General features: G+C 34.1%; 2 protein-coding genes across 8 annotated transcripts in view; one reads left to right on the top strand and one right to left on the bottom strand.

Moving 5' to 3' along the window:
* CTNNA3 (catenin alpha 3) overlaps positions 1–18846 on the top strand; it is a 1671697-nt gene that overhangs the window by 258078 nt on the left and 1394773 nt on the right. The gene's annotated exons all lie outside the window — the stretch shown is intronic.
* On the bottom strand, positions 1124–2779 carry LOC112651867 (ubiquitin-conjugating enzyme E2 N-like). Its single transcript, XM_025435197.3, has one exon. It carries the CDS (start codon positions 2588–2590, stop codon positions 2132–2134), a length of 459 nt encoding a protein of 152 aa, XP_025290982.1. The 5' UTR covers positions 2591–2779; the 3' UTR covers positions 1124–2131.

Raw genomic sequence — 18846 nt, 5'->3', positions numbered from 1 at the left:
ATGGGGAATTGCTGGCAAGTTACATTTGGAAGTCAGAGACTAATTTTCCTAGAGAACTTGTATGCTTTTCTTACACATGGAAGTGATTTTAAGAAGGCATCAGGAACCTTGCTAATTCAAGTGTGGTTTGTAGACTAGCAGCATTGACATCACTTGGAAGCTTGTTAGAAATGCAGAATCTCAAGTTCCATCCCAGACTGACTGAATCTGACACTGGAGATGTGGCTGGGCAGTATGTGCTTTATCAAGCCCTCCAGATGACTCTAATGCATGGGAAAGTGTGACAATCTCTGGTTTAAGGGAGATATATCATTCCTTGTACCCTTTCACCTGCCAACACTGACGTTCTTCCTAGGAATATTGCTGCTGTGATCTGAGACCTACAAACTTTAATCCTTAATTATTTAGAAACCATAGTGTTCTTTTTCCTTCTATGTGTACCCATAGCAATTCCTCAGTGGTATCAGAATAGTAAAATACAGAAATTTGCATTAGGTTAATAATCTGCAATGAGAAAAGAAGACAGAGCACTGTAAGTGATAGCTGATTATTATGGTGATTCTCCTATTCCCACTGCCTTCAGGAGTAATTTCCATTTTCCATTTACTATGTGCCTGGCAAGGAAGTTTGACTTTAGCCACTGTTGCTTTTAGCTAATTATAATATTGCTTTTGAATTTTGAAAAAATTGGAGAAAATTCTAATAATTGTTAGAATAAAAACAATAAAAACTTTTTTTTTTGTTGTTGCTCTTTTTTTTTTTTTTTTGAGAAATGGAACAGTATTTCAGGTGTTCACATGGAGGGAAATCAGGGAAGAAGAGGAAATAGAGAAAGCCATTTGATGAAAGTGCTTTTTCTTATGGCAAAAATGATAGCAGTCCACACATTTTTTGGCTTTTTATTGAAAAAAAATTAAATTTCAGTTAACACACAGTGTAATGCTAGCTTCTGGAGTAGAATTCAATGCTTCGTCACTTATGTACAACACCCAGTGTTCATCACAATAAGTGCTGTCTTTAATACACATCACCCATCTAGCCCATTTCCCACCCACCTCCCTCTATAAACCCTCAGTTTGTTCTTTATCTTTAAGAGTCTCATATGATTTGTTTCCTTCTCTCCTTTTTCTCTTCCCCCCATCCCATATGTTCATCTGTTTTTCTTCTTAAATTCCATATATGAGATCATATGCTATTTGTCTTTCTCTGGCTGACTTATTTTGCTTAGCATAACATACTCTAGCTCCATCCATGTCATTGCAAATGGCAAGATTTCATTCTTTTTGTTAGCTGAATAATATTCCATCTCTCACACACACCACATTTTCTTTTTTCTTTTCTTTTTTTGAATGTTCCATCAGTTTTAATTTTTAAATACAATTGTCACATTGGGAAAATGAAATAAACACAGTAAAATAAACTGTACAAAGGCAAAGTAGAATAACAAAAAATATTTTACTAAAACATAAGATTTACAGAAGTTTCCAGATAAGCCATACAAAAAGGTCACAAGCTTTTTCCTGAAGGAAGGATTCTACACTTGACAGCAAAGTCACAATGTTATTAGTGAGGGCTGTGATGTTTGTTTAATGTTCCCATTTTGGTTCAGACAATCAAGCTTGTCCATCTACAGCGTCTAAATAAAGTTAGACTTGGCTAGAGAGCATATTCTGAAGAACTGGTTAGCTGCTTTTAACCGATGCAATTAGATCACCATAAAAAGGGGAAAGGAGCCCATAAAATTAAAATAAAACTACCTCTCCCCCTCAAAAATAATAATAAAGAAAAACATCCACACCCTTGCAGCTAACCCTGACAACTACCTTCATTCACAGTGCTTTATACTTAAACCATGATGGGGGAAATGAATAAAAGCAGAGAGGGGCCACTGCTTTTAAATGTTTCACAACAATCCAGATGGTACTTCTAGCCTCTGCTCATGCTTTACAACAGTGAATCAGGACAAGACATAGATTTGCTAATGTGCATTTAATCACCAAAGGACTGAAGATGTCTGGGCTTTTATTCTGTAATGTTTCTAAGACTGTGTCCATTAAATAAATGCAAACAAAAAAGGAAGAAGTCTTGGCAGAACAGGAGAAGTGGTGCACACTTGATGATCAGATCGATTTTAAATATTATTCATGGCATATAGCCTAGTCCATGCTCTAGCTGTTTCTATGGCTTGGGCTTCGTTGGTCTTCCACTGCTCCGCTACATCATTTGCTAATGGATCATCTGGATTGGGAGCACTTAACAAAGCCTGTATCGATAGCAGAACTGTGCAGATCTGCAGTGTTGGGGACCACTTATCTTTCAAAATATCTAAACATATTCTTCCCAACTTGTCTATATTAGGATGATAAATTTTGGTCATGAAACATACTTTAGGGGCTGCCATTGGGTATTCTTCTGGAAGGAATAGTTCAAGTTTAAAAGTCCCTCCCTCAAAGGGGGAATCCTGGGGGCCAGCAATGACCACATGAAAATAACGGGCATTGCTCTCATCTGGTTCTGCTTTAATGCCAGGAACTGGTTCTGCCAGCAAACGCTGGGGTTCCTTGATAATCCTGCGGGGCAACCCCGCCATCTTGTCAGATCCCGAGTTTGGCCTCTGTTCTCGACTCTGGCTCTGCTCGCCTCACCCACAGTTTCTTTATCCATTCATCAGTCAATGGATATTTGGGCTCTCTCCATAGCTTTGCTATTGTTGATAATGTTGCTGTAAATATCAGGATGCATGTACCCCCTCAAGTCTGTATTTTTTGTGTCCTTTGGATAAATACCTATTAGTGCAATTTCTGGTCATAGGGTAGTTCTATTTTTAACTTTTCGAGGAACCTCCATGTTGTTCTCCATAGTGGCTGCAACAGTTTGCATTCCCACCAACAGTGCATCACTCTTAGATTTTTAATATCCGCATTATAAAACAAGAACTCTGTTAGGCATCCCAGTTGTTTTCTCCTATTTATTACCTCCACAATGGTAATTTCCTTATGCATCAATTAGATTTCAAAGGAATTAATCATAACAGTCCAGAGCAGGATTCTTTTCAGAGCCTAAAATCTACTTTGCATTTTGTTAAATGAGTTTTCTTCTTTTAAAAGATTTCTTACTTTTCTGAATTCTAGCCAGTAAGCCAGATGAATTGCTAGAACACACTTTGGCCTTCTTTTAGTTTCCTTCTCCACAAAACTAGTTATTTAGTGCTTCCTTTTAAATAAATTTTGAAATATATTATTGTTTCCATTATAAAAAGCTTAAAAACACAGGATTTTATTATTTGTAATGAATCTATATTTCCTAATGTGCTTCCTTTACTTTAGAGATATTTGCACACCTACTCTATCTAGAAAAAGCAAGTTTTAGACAATGCTTGTAATTTAAGGGAACAAACAAACACTTAAACAAATTTCCAAATAGATTCAACCACTCTTCCAAGTTATCACTTCCTTGACACATTCTTTGTGAGATAAGACAAAGTATTTCAAGTAGCTCAGATAACGGAGTTGCTGCAAGTTGCTATTGCCATAACAGAAGTTTTAGAATAGTCTTTTCTATGGCCTTGACAGCTCAGTGAAATAACAGAGCCTTGACAGAACCTCACTGATATTGGAAAACAATAAAACCAATATATCCTACAGCTAGGACATTAAATTAAATTCCCATCATGTTATCTTTGGTGGCTGTTCATTTGCTGGTTAAGAATCCCTTGGCATTTCTTTGAAACAGTATGTGATAACTGTGCTCTCTAGACTAACATTAATTTTCATTTTCTTCCTTTTTTTTTTAATAGCTAAACATATGGTACAGTGCTTTTAAATTTCCCTACTTGGTCACCCGTAGATGTTTTTCAATTTCTGAAATAAGAAAAGTGCTTTTTAGGAAACATATATACAGTACTTAAACATTAATAGAGAGATTTTACATCTTAATGTTAATTAGTGAGTCAATCTAGAAAATGCATTGTACTATTAGATTATGCATTTTCAGATTAGTCTAAATAAAGTCAGGCTGGGATATTCTCTTTTATAAGCAGGGGAATCCCACAGTTGGATCTACCATGTTAACTCACTTCTTTAGGTTGAATAAGCTTCTTCAGTTAAATCATCTCCTTTGCTTCCAGGGTCTTCTGTTTTTCAGTCATTTTCCCATGCTGCCACCATGGTTATCATCCAAACATACTGCTTCATTTCTCTGCTTTGAAAGTGTTGTTGGTTCCCCATTACTCACAGGATAAACTCATAATGATCTTATCATCATAGGATGCCAATCTCTCCACAAGTTAGTTCTAATCATCTAACATCATTTTCTGCTTCTACTAATTTCTTCTGTGTTCTAGCCACATGCAACTTCTTTGTGGTCCCTGAACATTCCTTATCCTGGAAACTCCATGTGTTTGTTTCATGCTTTATGACCTTTGAGTAAACTCTCTTCCTCAGGGGCCTGTGGCACTCCCATAATGGCATGAAATTGAGGTAGGATCCTAGTTCTCACTTAAGCCAGGGTCTCTGATCTTGAAGGACATTCCTAGAGACATGATTTCTCTTGGCAACATGGGAGAGTGCATAGTGTCCATAAATTTCCTGCCCAAAGTCCTTTCATTTGGAAATTGTGTTTGCTGTGCTTTGTATAAAAGAGTAGGCAACAACTTTCTTCTCAGAATAGAATATGGAATAATGGAATTGTGATTTTAAAGCCCTGTGGGTCAATAATTTACACTGCTAAAAGCAGTAAGAATGCTTATAACACTTCTCTCTGTTTTCCTTCACCTCAGACTGGTGACTCATGGCCACAGGGACTGAGCTATGAGTAGCAGATGACCTCTCTGATCATTGCAGAGTGAGTGATACTAGCTCTAGTTCTTTACTCCATTTGGGCACTTTAAGAATCTTACCTTCAGGCAGAGGGTAGAGGAAAAGGCAATAGATGGATATCACTTGCTGCCATATTTGATAGAGAGTTCAGTAAGACTAAGTCCTTAGTAGCTAAACCTTGCTCCTGCAGTTTTATTCTCATCAAGAAGAATCACAGAATAACATTGACCAAAGAGAAGAAGCATTCCAGTTTTGAAGAACCGAGAGTATACTCTATTCCCTTTGTATGGAATTAATAATTCTCTTTTCTACATGATCGCTGATACCCCCTGGAGTTTTCTAATTCTTCTTCTCTACCAGGGAGAGTGCCTCTCCACTGAATTGTGCTCCAGCAGATATTTTGTGCAATGCTCAAATTTTTTTTTAAAAGATTTATTTATTTACTTTAGAGAGAGAGAACACAAGTAGGGAAGAGGGACTGAGGGAGAGGAGAGGATCTAAAGCATACTCTCTGCTGAGTGCACAGCCCAGAGCCCTGAGATGGTGACCGGAGCTGAAACCAAGAGTTGGATGCTTAACTGACTGAGCCACCCCAGCGCCCTTTATGTAATGCTCCTATTACAGAGGTTTTAAGTTATGCATATCATCATCCTTTTTTTAAAAAAGGTTTTATTTATTTATTCATGAGAGACACAGAGAGAGAGGGCAGAGACATAGGCAGAGGGAGAAGCAGGCTCCCTGTGGGGAACCCAATGTGGGACTCGATCCCAGGACCCCAGGATCACAACCTGAGCCTAAGGCAGATGCTCAACCACTGAGCCACCAAGGTGCCCTGTCATTGTTATTTCTTAACATCTCCCTCACTAACCTGTATCTCATGTGCTTTGGTTGGCATTTACAGTACTTAGTGTGGTGCTTGGCCCATAGTTAAGTAGATAAGTAATAAATTTCGAATGAGTGAAGGACATGGCACTAATGAACAAAAAGAAGTCAAGACATCTCTAAATTTGATATGTTGTTAAATTTTCCCTATTGCATTTTATAAGCAAAACAAAGTAACTTTTATTACATGTGATTTGTGCACTAAGTGCTTTGCGTGACATGTAGATATCTAAGTCCCCAACTAATTTGGAAACATTTCTAATATATGTTTTAAAAAAGTAGCAGTAGGGACTAATTGAATTTGGGTTGAATGAAATATTTCTTGAATATTATTCACAAGAACTTGGCAAATTGGCAAACACATTTATTCATTAACAAACATTTATTGAGCACCAACTATGGACCAGGCATGGTGCTTGGATAACAAAGATTAACAATATACTCTTTGTTCATAAAACTTCCAGTTTAGAGTAATTAACAAATAAATGCAGAAATAATTATTTAGAGAATTGTATAAAGTAGGAAGAAAATTATCAAATATAATGATTATTATATTTTTTCAGTCTGGGAAAGAAATAGTACTTAGAAATTGGTTGCCTTAATATAAAAATAAAAGCATTTGGAAATTGATTCAGGGTACCTTGAAATCTCAGCAAATGCTATATAACCAGAATCCTTTTGTTATCTTTAAAGGTATTAATAAATGAAGCATTGTTATAGGAACCATTTTGATAAGGAGACTGACAAGTTATTTTCTATTTAAGTTTTTATTCATGGTATTTGTTGAGATTTATTCATATAAAGTCGTATATATATCACCGTGAAGGAAAGATGAGCCATATATTCCTAGCTCATCAACAGTTTCCTTGTCATATGTGGTTTTCACTTCATCTTTAATGCTGTTTTCTTACAATGACAAGAGTATTAAATTGGAAGCCTATTGAGGAATTTTATTATCTTTTAAAATCTATTGTTGATGAGAATTGGGGCTGAATGCTTGCTGATAAATGTTAACAGTAATATGAAGTGTCTACAAGAAGGCTTCTATTTGTCTATTCATTTAAACACCCTCATCAGTCACAACTGAGGGAAAATGGGTGAAGGCAGGAGAGAGTAACAGAACATTCATTAGGGCTGATTATGTTAATAGCCATTTGACCTATATTTCATAGACCTACCAATTTTTTGAGTATTTACTGATTTTCCTAACTGAAACAGCATTTTTGCTCTCTTCACAAGGATATCCAGAGAGATGTGTCCAAAATTCAGAATATATTTCAAAGAGAAGATGATATGTACATCCTCCATCAGTTATTATTTCTAGGCACTTCAATTTTTGATAAAGTAGTAGTTTGTGAGAGCTGAGTGTCACCAGCCTTCATTAATTCACCAAATATAGATTGAGCACCCCTTACTTACCAAGTCTTGTTCTTGGCATTGTATGTATGTATGTGGATGTTCCATAGATCTGAGGGAATAATACATACCATCATCAATCATCACAGTAATGTTAGTTTTTTTCTCATGTACTGCCACTGTGTTGGCTCATTCCTTTATGTGGTATGTTTGGGGAGAAGTTTTCAATATAACTAAAATGAACATTCAAGTTCTTATTCTGAATCGGATTAAAACTAAAGATTTTGAAGTATATTATTTTGAATTAAATAAAACTCTGTATTGGGAATGCAATCCAAACTAGCATTGGCTTTTCTCTTTTACCCCTGTTCTTAGGCTGACTTTCTCCATGAAGTAGAAAAGAGATGGGGATCCCTGGGTGGCGCAGCGGTTTGGCGCCTGCCTTTGGCCCAGGGCGCGATCCTGGAGACCCGGGATCGAATCCCACGTCAGGCTCCTGGTGCATGGAGCCTGCTTCTCCCTCTGCCTATGTCTCTGCCTCTCTCTCTCTCTGTGTGACTAGCATAAATAAATAAAAATTAAAAAAAAAAAAAAGAAAAGAGAGCTCCCAGAAACCCAGGTTTACATTGTTCTTGTTTTTTATCAGCTGATGATTACCTTCTTTCCTATATGTAAGTCTCCCCAAACACGCTGATCGACTCTGCCTGGAACATGTAAACCCTGGGCCAATATGTTCAGATTGATTGGTTAACCTTGGTTTTGTGCCCACCCTTGAGGAGAGCAAGATAGAGTAGAAATATTGACAGCCTTTATAGGATCATAGAAAGTGGGGGAAGGGTAGCATGCTAATGGAGAAAAAAAAAGGGTGCTGTTTCCTGAGGAAGGATTAAAAGATGCTGGCAGGCAAAGAACAACATATGTCTCACAAATATATATGAAACTTAATTTTTTCTGTGGCTTATCTGAAGAGACATTCTAAGTATATTAAAATTAATGTAGAATATTATATAACATTTTTTAAAATAAATTGACTGAAGATAGTGAAATCAGGAAATTCTAGCTTATATTAGGAATTACCTCTATTTAAAAGAGTATCTTCTTTTTGAAGGAATAGGCATTTTAGGAAGAGTACTTCTTTGTTTCTCTTTGATAGATACACTTTGGGCTTTTAATTTTGGTATAATTTCAATATTATAAAAAAGTTACAGGAATAGTACAAGGAACTCTGATTTACTCATATACGTTTTACCTAGATTTTTTGTTTATATTGTGTACTATCTGTTCTCTTTATTTTTCTGAACTTTTGGAGAGTAAATTGGAGACACTATGCACTTTATCCTTAAATACTTTATTGCATGTTTTTAAGAACAAGGATATTGTCCTGAATAACTTCAATATAGTTAACCACATCAGGAAATTTAAAGCTGATACAATACTATTATTTAATTTAGAGTCTACAGTATTTAAACTGTCAGTTATCCCAAAATTATGACTATTTTTTCATAGTCCAGGATCCAACAAGGGCCACACATTGCATTGTTTTCATATTTCTTTAGTCTCCTTTAATCTGGAGGAGTCTCAGATTTTCTTTGTGTTTCTTGACCTTATTTTCTTTAAGGGCATAGGCTGATTATTATCAAGAATATACTCAGTTTGGGTTTGTCTCATATTTTCATGGTGAAATTCAGACTATGAAAATTTTTAAGAATTTTTAAAATTAAAATATAGTTGACATACAATGTTACATTAGTTTTAGGGGTACAACATGATTGTAACTCTGTACCTTATGTTATACTCACATGGGTAGCTACCATTTGTCACACTGCTAACCATACCATCAACTACATTTCCTATGCTGAAGCATTCATCCATATGACTTATTCATTCTGCAACTGTAAACCTGACCTCCCCTTCTCCTTCACTCCTTTTCCCATTCCCTTACCCCTTTTCCCCCACCCCTCTCTCCTCTGGCAGCCATCAAATTGTTCTCCATATTTATGGGTCTGTTTCTTGTTTGTTCACTTGTTTTGCTTTTTAGATTCCACATAGAAATGAAATCATATCATATTTGTCTTTCTCTGTCTGACTTTCACTTAGCATAATACTCTCTAGGTCCATTCATGTTGTTGCAAATTTCAAGGTCTCATTCTTTGTTATGGCTGAATAATATTCCATTACACATGCGTGCACACACACACAGACACACACCTTCTTTATCCATTCATCTATTGGTGAATACTTAGGTTGCTTCTATATTTTGGCTATTGTAAATAATTCTGCAGCAAACGTAGGGGTGCATATATCTTTTTGAATTAGTGTTTTCATTTTCTTTGGGTAAATACCCAGTAGTGGAATTACTAGATTATATGTTATTTGTATTTTTAGCTTTTTGAGAACCTCCATAATGTTTTCCACAGTAGCTGTACCAATTTACATTCCCTCCAACAGTGCACAAAGGTTCCTTTTTCTCTACGTCCTTGCTAATACTTGTTATTTCTTGTCCATTTGATTCTAGCCATTCTGACAGGTGTAAGGTAATATCTCATTGTGACTTTGATTTGCATTTCCTTGATAATGAGTCATGTTGAGCATCTTTTCATGTGTCTTCTGGCCATCTACATGTCTTCCTTGGAGAAATATCTATTCAGGTCCTATAAGCTATGAGTTTTTGTAGGAATAGCACAAAAGTGATGTTGTCCTTTTCAGTATGCATATGATATTGTTTTGTCCAATATTAGGGATACTAATCATACAAAGACACACACATCTATATTTAAATATCTATATTAATATTAATATTTATATCTTTTTACATTTAAAAAGTATGAGTTTATTCTGATGTCAATATCAATGCATTCATTTGTTCATCAGCCATGATTTTTTTTTTTTTGAGTTTGTATAATGTGCAGAGCACCTTATCAGTCACTCTGGAGAACTGAGAATAGGAAAAAATATCTGTGTCAGAAAGGTCTTTTTAATTTGATTGACTTCTTTCATTTGGTGATGGAAAACATACTTTTTAAAGATTTGTAAGAAATCTAAGAAGAAATAAGTATTCAGTCTTTTAAGGAAACCCAGAGAAGGTTTGTCGTGTAAATTGCATACTTACTATACCTAAAAACACAAAGCCCATGAAGTGTAGAGAGGTATACGTGGTCCCCATGTGACTGCAGGAAAAGTGTCCTTGTGGTTAATTTTCTGAAGCTGATGTGTTACTGTGCTTGAGGCATATTTACTTTTCAGATCCAATCTGTGAAGATGTTAGAGTAGATGCATATTGGCTTACCAAAAAAATCACTGAAGTATTGGGTTGTAGAAAGAAATTAAGTAACTTCATGAGTTATCCATGAAATTATAGTTATAGGGAAAAATCTCTAGAGCTGAATTTATGATGGAATGTTTTGCATTTTACACTGATGTTCCTCATTGTTAAATGTAACACTCTCAAACCTGCAAATTAATAGTAGTTTCTCAAATTTTTTAGTTCTTTTACTGTAGTATTTGTGAACAACCTTGTCTTTCTTGTCATCCCATGAGGCATGTTTTATAGATTTTATTGATGATTCAGATGACTGAGAGGAATTCAACTTCTTTTTTACTTCCTGGACTTTCTTTAGAGAAGAGTAATTAACATACAATGTTCTAAATTATAAGATAAAGATGTTATTTCATTATGAAGCACAGATATTTACATGTACACTCAATTGACATTTACACATAAATTACATTTGTGTCATACTCTATTATTTTATAGTAAATACATTTGAATTATTTTTCTCAAAAACAACAACAGCATAAACTATTAATTATTGATAAAGGACAATCTTTACTTCAACCAAGACTCATTAGCTCCTGAACAACAAACATTTTATACTCCATTAGTAATGAGAAGGGGAGAGTCAATTATTCTACCATTTGGTCAAATGTCTTATAACAAAACTGTGTGCCCTTAGGAAATAAAGATGATAAAAGCTAACTCATAAAGTGCCTATTATGTACCAGGAACTATTCTAAGTGTGTTATATGTATGAGCTTATACATGTATTGAGCTCAAACTCCTATGAGGTTTATGGCACAGAGAGGTTTAATTAATTTCCAAAGTCACATAGCTACAAAAAAATTAATAAAGTCTCATAACTACAAAAGGTGAAACTGGGGTTTGAACCTGGGGAATCTGTCTTGTGAGTCTAGAGTCCTAACAAATTATCTCTATTCAGTTCAGTTGCTAATTAGACTAACTTATTCCTGCAAAGTTTTTATACTATGTTATAATTTAAAATAATGTATAATGTAGGCATTTTGAAAGATACTACTTTAATAACAATAATTTAAAAATTCTTACTATCATGTATAGTTTTTACAACAACCATTTGTTAATTCTTCTTAAATTTGTTTTAGGTGATTGAAAGTCCAAACTGCAGAAATAGATTTAAATGCCTGTTCATTAGTAAAAATAAAATGCTGCTAGTTTGTTAGTTGATTTTGGCTTTTAATGTATCCTGCTTAACCCTGAAGGAACACTAGTACATTAGATATGTGCCTAATTTTAAAAAAGGAACTCATGAATATAGCTACTATACTGTTGTTTATGTAAAAGAAAAAAATTGAATCATAACTCTGGAATATCTCAGTTGGCACATATGTTCCCTGGCAAAGGAAAGATTAAAATTACATTGGTTTCTAAATTTCTGAAGACCAATTAGTTTGCTGATATTCATTTACATTCTTCCCTGAATATGAGAAAGTGCTTTAATTTACTTGCAATTGATGACAGAATTACTCTTGAGGCATGTATAGAAGATTGAAAAAAATTTTTTTTTGATTTGAAGGCAAGGGTGATATATGTTACAGTATTACCCTATTTAATTAGATAATCCATATAAGATTTATTCTATCAACTGTCTTCATTGTTCCATTTTATGTGAATGGAGACACAGTGTGCTGTAGTAGAATGACTTCTGGATTAGTCTTACTTCCCAACTTAGACATGGAATCTTAAATGAAGTCATTTAACATTTGAGCCTCAGTTTCTTTGAGATGTTGTTTAAAGGTAGTGTCTTCATTAATGAATGTAGAGAGCCATAAAATTTAGTTTAGCTTGGTTAGACATTATTTTTAATAATTATTGAACTATATATATAGTAACAGCTTTATTGCAGTATCATTTACATATCATAAATTTTTCTATCTAATGTATACAATTGTGTTATTTTAGTAAGTTTACACTGTTGTGCAATAATTACCATAATTCAAGTTTTGGAATAGTTTGTCACCCCAAAAGATTCTCTATTCCCATTTTTAGTTATTCTCTATTCCCACCTTTAGTCCCAGCCAGCCACTAGTCTATGTTCTGTATTTGTAGATTTGACTTGTCTTGACAAGTCATTTCATTTAAATGGTCTTTCCTCTCTGGCTTCTTTTACTCCGTAGAATAATTTTGAAGTTTATCCATGTTGTAGTTATGTATCAGTACTTTATTCTTTTTTAATGCTTAGTAATATTCTGCAACATACATGCACCACATATTCTTTAATTCATTAATCAGTTGATGGGCATTTGAGTTGTTTCCACTTTTTGACCATTATGAATACTGTAATTATGGACAATGTGTACAAGTTTTTATGTGAACATATGCTTTTCTGTTGAGCTATACTTATGCTGATGTTTGAATGGAAATTGTATTTTATTCACCATATATAATGTTTCAAATGGAGAGATTGTAAAGAATTTAACATTTTCCTCATAGTTATATAGCAAATGGGTTGTGACTTGATAGCTCTAAGTAAGGTATTTTTTCCTCTTATATATGAATGAAACATTATCTTTATAATATACACCAACCTTATCTTTTCTGTCAGAGTTATTTCCTTTCTTTTGTTTTTGTTTGTTTTTGTTTTTGTTTTGTTTTGTTTTGTTTTTTTTGCATAGAACTAACAGACTTTCTATAGGGGCTTTGTAGAGTGGGTACATTCTGAAAACTCAGACCCTAATTTAATACCTTCCCTTTCCTCAGACTTTAAATTTATAGGCCTACCTCATTTTATTGTGCTCCACTTTTCTATTTCACAGGATGTAGTGATTTTTACAAGTTAAAGGTTTGTAGCAATTCTGTGTGAAGCAAGTCTGTTGGCACAATTTGCTTACTATGTGTCTGTCACATTTTGGTAGTTCTTGCAATATTTCAGACTTTTTATTGCCATTATTATATTTGTTATGGTGATCCATGCCTGGTAATCTTTGATGTTATTATTGTCATTGTTTTGGGGCACCATGAACTGGGATTATATAAAATGGCAAACTTAATAAATGTTGTGTGTGTTTTGAATGCTACTGACTGGCCATTCTATTCTCTTTCTCACTTTACTTGGACCTCTGTATTCCCTGTCACACAACAATATTGAAATTAGGCTGATTAATAAACCTACAATGTCCTCTAGGTGTTCAAGTGAAAGGAAGTGTGCACATCTCTTACTTTAAGTAGAAAGCTAGAAATGATTAATCTTCGTGAAGAAGGCATGTCGAAACCTAGATAGACTGAAAACCAAGCCTCTTGTGCCAAACAGCCAAGTTGTGAAAGCAAAGGAAAAGTTCTTGAAGGAAATTAAAAGTGCTGCTCCAGTGGACATACACATGATAAGAAAGTGAAATGGCCTTATTGCTGATTTGGAGAAAGGTTAGTGGTCTGGATAGAAGGTCAAAAAACCCCACAACATTCCCTTGTGCCATAGTCTAATCCAGAGCAGGGCCCAAAATCTCTTCAATTCTATGAAGACTGAGAGAGGTGAGGAAGCTGCAGAAGAAAAGTCTGAAGCTAGTAGAGATTGGTTCATGAGGTTTAAGGAAAGAAACTATATAAGATAAAAGTATAAGGTTAAGGAAGCAGCAAGTTATCTAGTAGATGGAGCTAAGATAGCTAATGAAGATGGCTACATTAAACAACAGATTTTCAATGCACTGGAAGAACACTCTATTGAAAGAAGATGTCTGGCTTCAAAGCTTCAAAGGCCAGGCTGACTCTCTTGTTAGGGGCTAATGCAGCTGGTTGAAGTTGCATTATGTTGAAGCCAGTGTTGCTTTATTGTTCTGAAAGTCCCAGGGTCCTTAAGAACTATGCTTGATCTGTTCTATCTTTGCTTTGTAAATGGAACAACAAAGCCTAGATGATAGCACATCTGTTTATAGCATGGTTTACTGAATATTTTAAGCCTACTGTTGAGAACTACTGCTCAGAAGAAGAGTACCTTTTAAAATATTACCACTCATTGACAACATACCCGGTCACCTACTAGGTCTGATGGAGATGTATGGGATTGATGTTGCTTTTATGCCTGTCAACACAGCATTCATTCTGCAGCCCATGGATCAAGGAGTCACGTCAACTTTCAAGTCTTATTATTTAAAAAATAAATTTTGTAAGGCTATATATAGCTGCCATAAATTGCAATTCCTCTGACAGATCTGGGCAAAGTAAATTGAAATCCTGGAAAGGATTGACCATTCTAGATGCCATTAAGAACATTCATGATTGATGGGAAGAGGTCAAAATATCAACATTAACAAGAGTTTGGGAAAAGTTGATTCTAATACTCAGGGATGACCTTGAGGGATTTGAGACTGCAGTGGAGGAAGTAATTGCAGGTGTGGTAGGGATAGCAAGATAACAGGAACTAGAAGTGGAGACTGAAGATGGGACTGGAATTGTTGCAATCTTATGATAAAACTTTCATGGATGAGGAGTTGCTTTTTATTTATGAGCAAAGGAAGGGGCTTCTTGAAATGGAATCTATGCCTGGTGAAGATTCTGTGAAGACTGTATGAAGAGTGAGGTGCTGTGAAATGATATCAAAGGATTTCGAATATTACATAAACTTAGTTGGCAAAGCAGCAGCAGGGTTTGAGAGGATCGACTCCAAATTTTGAAAGTTCTACTGTGGGTAAAATGCTATCAAACAGCATTGCATGCTACAGAGACATCATTCGTGAAGGGAAGAGTCAATTGATGAACTTCAGTTCATTGTTGTCTTATTTTAAGAAATTGCTACAGTCACCCCAACCTTCAGCAACTACCATCCTGATCAGTCAACAGCGATCAATGTCGATGCAAGACCCCTCCACCAGCAAAGAGATTACAACTTGCTAAAAGCTCAGATGGTAGTTAGCATTTTATAGCAATAAAGTGTTTTTAAATTAAGATATGTACATTGTTTTTTAAGGCATAACACTATTGTATACTCAATAAACTACAGTATAGTAACAGCATAACTTTTATATGCTTTGGGAAACTAAAAAATTAATTTGACTAGTTTTATTGCAATATTTGTTGTATTGTAGTTGTCTGGAAATGAAACTTCAATATTTCTGAGATATGTCTGTATTTAAATTTTCACTATATATTTTTGTCTTAGTGTTGATAATCCCTGGCTTTTGAACTGTCCCTGGCATGTTTATGATATCACTACTTCAACATGTGATCACTAGTAAATGGTGTTTTTTGTTTTGTTTATTTTCAATTTTTGTTTTGGCCTAGTAATAGTTTATATGAAAATTTTATATCTGAAGTAAACAGTAGTAGCCCAGAGTTATGTTATTAGATAAGCTTTCAGAGTTTAGGATGGTAATAAAGACTTTTAATTGCCAGTTTCTTAATTTAATTTTAAATTTCTTTGTAATTTAATTCTGAAGTTCCTTTCTAAGTGGTTGAAATTTAGCCTGTATAGTTTAGCATGTTAAAAGAAAAGACCAATAAAATTGCATCCTTATAATACTTTATAGGATATTATATTACATATTTCTTAGAACCACTTTGGTAAATTGTGGGTTGGGTGGCATAATTGCCTATGAGAATTACACACATACACTAGAATCCACTTGTCTATGTATATATCTTTGGGATTATTTTTTAAAAATTGAGTGGTGTATTATTTATTAGCACTTAAAAGTTTTCTATCTGAAAAATAATTCTTTATTTGGTTACCAAACAAAGTCGTATGATCTCAATATCGTCTTTCCCACAGCAGGTTCATTTTACAGATGTTAGGATGTGCCATTTGTAGGAAGACAAGATTTGATATTTAGAACTATTTTCCCATGAATTGTTCAATTTATTATACTCAAAATTATCACAAGATTAAAAATAAATGCATTTATAAGTTTATTTATGATTTTTTAATCAGTTATTTATAAAATTAGTTTAAAAGTAAATCTGTTCAAGGTATAGAGAATTACTTTTTGTATTTTCTAGTCATACAGAACACATAGGTGATAAAATAGATTGTTAGATATGGGAATAAATTAGTTATAAATAACAAGCACTCAACAGAATTAAAATTCTTATTGGCTCTTGAAAGTTTTGCTGTATGTATTCAAGAGTTTATTTGATTTAGAGGACTTTGATCAGGATATATATTCTTCCACTTTTTCTGACTCTATAGTATATGCAGAATACATGAATGCACGCTTCATGGAAGGTACAAGTGTTGTGTGAGAGAGAGAAGTTTGAAACACTCTTTATTATCTTGGTGCTTATGGTTATCTGGAGGTATGACAAGTATTAGAAATATAAGACAGACTTTGGAAGATGTCCTAATGGAGGAAGAGATGGCCTATAATCTGTAGAATCAAGGAAGCCACCATAACGGGTATGGTATGCATCATTTTAACATGATGCAATGGAAGATGTCCAGCCAGAAGAAACCTTAGGGAAAAAGTTGCAAAGGTAGAAAAGCATAAAATATACAGTATGTTTGGATCATCGGATAGGAAATGATGTTGAAAAAGTTCGGAAGGATCAGCACATGGAAGGCCTTTGATGCCTTAGCCAAGAACTGCAAATTTCAATTTATTATCAATAAAATAATTTAAGATTTTGATCAGAGTCTAGGGAGTTTAATGTGGCAATTGAGTATTGATCTACTTTTTAAAATTTAAGTTCAGTTTGCCAACATATAGAGTATAATACCCAGTGCTCATCCCATAAAGTGCCTTCCTTAGTGTCCATCACCCAGTTACCCCATCCCCCACTCAACTCCCCTTCTGTATTGATGTATTTAATGAAAGTACTGATAAAATTCCATAAAACTAATAATAAAGTTTTAAAACTTGATGGTAAGTGGTATTTGTCTGTCTTTAATAATTCAATTATGTTGATTTTTTCTTACAATTACACATAATAAAATTATATAGTGGGGTAATAATTTTATCAAGATGATAAAGATTATGATGATGATAATAATGTATTAGTGATAGCATCTTTAAAATTACAAGTCAAATGCTGGAAGTATCTCATTTAATATTTTATTTTGGATGTTCTCTGATGTATGCAAATCAATGATGACATTTGTCTTTAGATAATTTTCTGATTTTTAAAATCACAATAATAGTTTAAAAATCACTGTTACTTCATCCTATTAAAAAATATAGGCATCTTAATATATTTAAAAGAGCTCTGAAGTGGAAACTAATACTTCTGGCTCTACCATTAAACTAGATGTATCTTTGAGGTCCTTCTGAAATCTTCTGCTTCCTTGTTTGTAAAATAAAGAAATAATTTGATTCACATAGGTTGTTGGGGGATTAAACTGAATAATAGATTTAATGTAAATGTTTAAAAAAATCTTAGCTACTGTTATGAATATAACTTATCAATTACAATTTCTGTTATTATAATCTGAAAATGTTTCTTGGCTTTCAGAGTCCCAAACTTGTTCTATCATGTTCTGTCTAGTTCTGTTTGCACTCTTCCAATATAGATTTTACTATGATATGCTAACCTAACTTTAAGGAAAAGTGCCGGATCTAAATTTTCCCTGTCTCCTGCTGTCAGCACCATAGTGTTCATGTTTTGTGTTAACACTCTGAAGGGAATTTATGAGAATAATTAGTTCTGTTTTGCTTATATTAGAGCTGGTTATCTTAATTCTTACTTAGTGGGAGGTGTATCCCCTGCCATCACTTGGCTCCCTGTCCACAGCTTTAAATTATGTGGAGAAGAAAATGATTATAAATGGCTTCTTCCTGTGGTGTCCCTTATACTCCTCTCCTAACAAACAATCTTTGTGATTTTTCTCATCAGTTTCTCCTTGTGTTGCAGTCTAGGAGAGATGTCCCATCTGATGGTCAACTTGCAGAGATTTCCTTTAAGCATCATTAGCTTCTGGTTAAGAACTAGATTTATTTTTAGAGAAGTAACTTAATTCGTCATATTTTTTACTGAACAAGTTTTTGTATGTGAAAAGAAATTGCTATGACTTTTTTCATGTTTAAGGGAAAGATACTAATAAAATATATATTTGGGGGAAATACTGCACATAAATATTTAAGATAAATATGATAAAGGAGAAAATCTACATGGGTAAAAATTAGGATTAAAATATAATGCTTTCAAGTTTCCTTTTTGTTGGTAGTGAATAACTGATACAGTATATCATGCTTTTGACATGTTTGGGCACATAAGCCAAATTTTATAGAATTTTTGATTTATATTCTTATGATAGCTTTTCCAATTTATCAGTTCTTTGCCTATTATGTGCCTGCTGAGCATGAAAGGCACTTTTGAGATATGTAGTAATAAAAAAAATGCCACAGAAACATTGGCCCAGGGGATAGGCTTTCTCTAGAAATAACTTGAATAACTACAGTTGCTGTAAACAATTTTTTATGGATACTTGATGTTCCCTCCCTGTATTTTTATTTGAGTTAGTAATCAGAATCATGTTGACTATCATCCTACAGGTGAGAATCATCATTCTAATATAGATATTATAATGCAACAGCTGGCTAAGTCATCCAGGAT

Source organism: Canis lupus, chromosome 4 (genome assembly GCF_003254725.2).
Source record: "Canis lupus dingo isolate Sandy chromosome 4, ASM325472v2, whole genome shotgun sequence".
Taxonomy (NCBI): Eukaryota; Metazoa; Chordata; class Mammalia; order Carnivora; family Canidae; genus Canis; species Canis lupus.
Note: the sequence above shows the minus strand (reverse complement) of the source record. Positions and strands in the feature narration are given on the sequence as shown.

Bases quoted from the DNA above. Each gene is read 5' to 3' on its own strand.
- LOC112651867 (XM_025435197.3), bottom strand. From the start codon at position 2,590: ATGGCGGGGTTGCCCCGCAGGATTATCAAGGAACCCCAGCGTTTGCTG.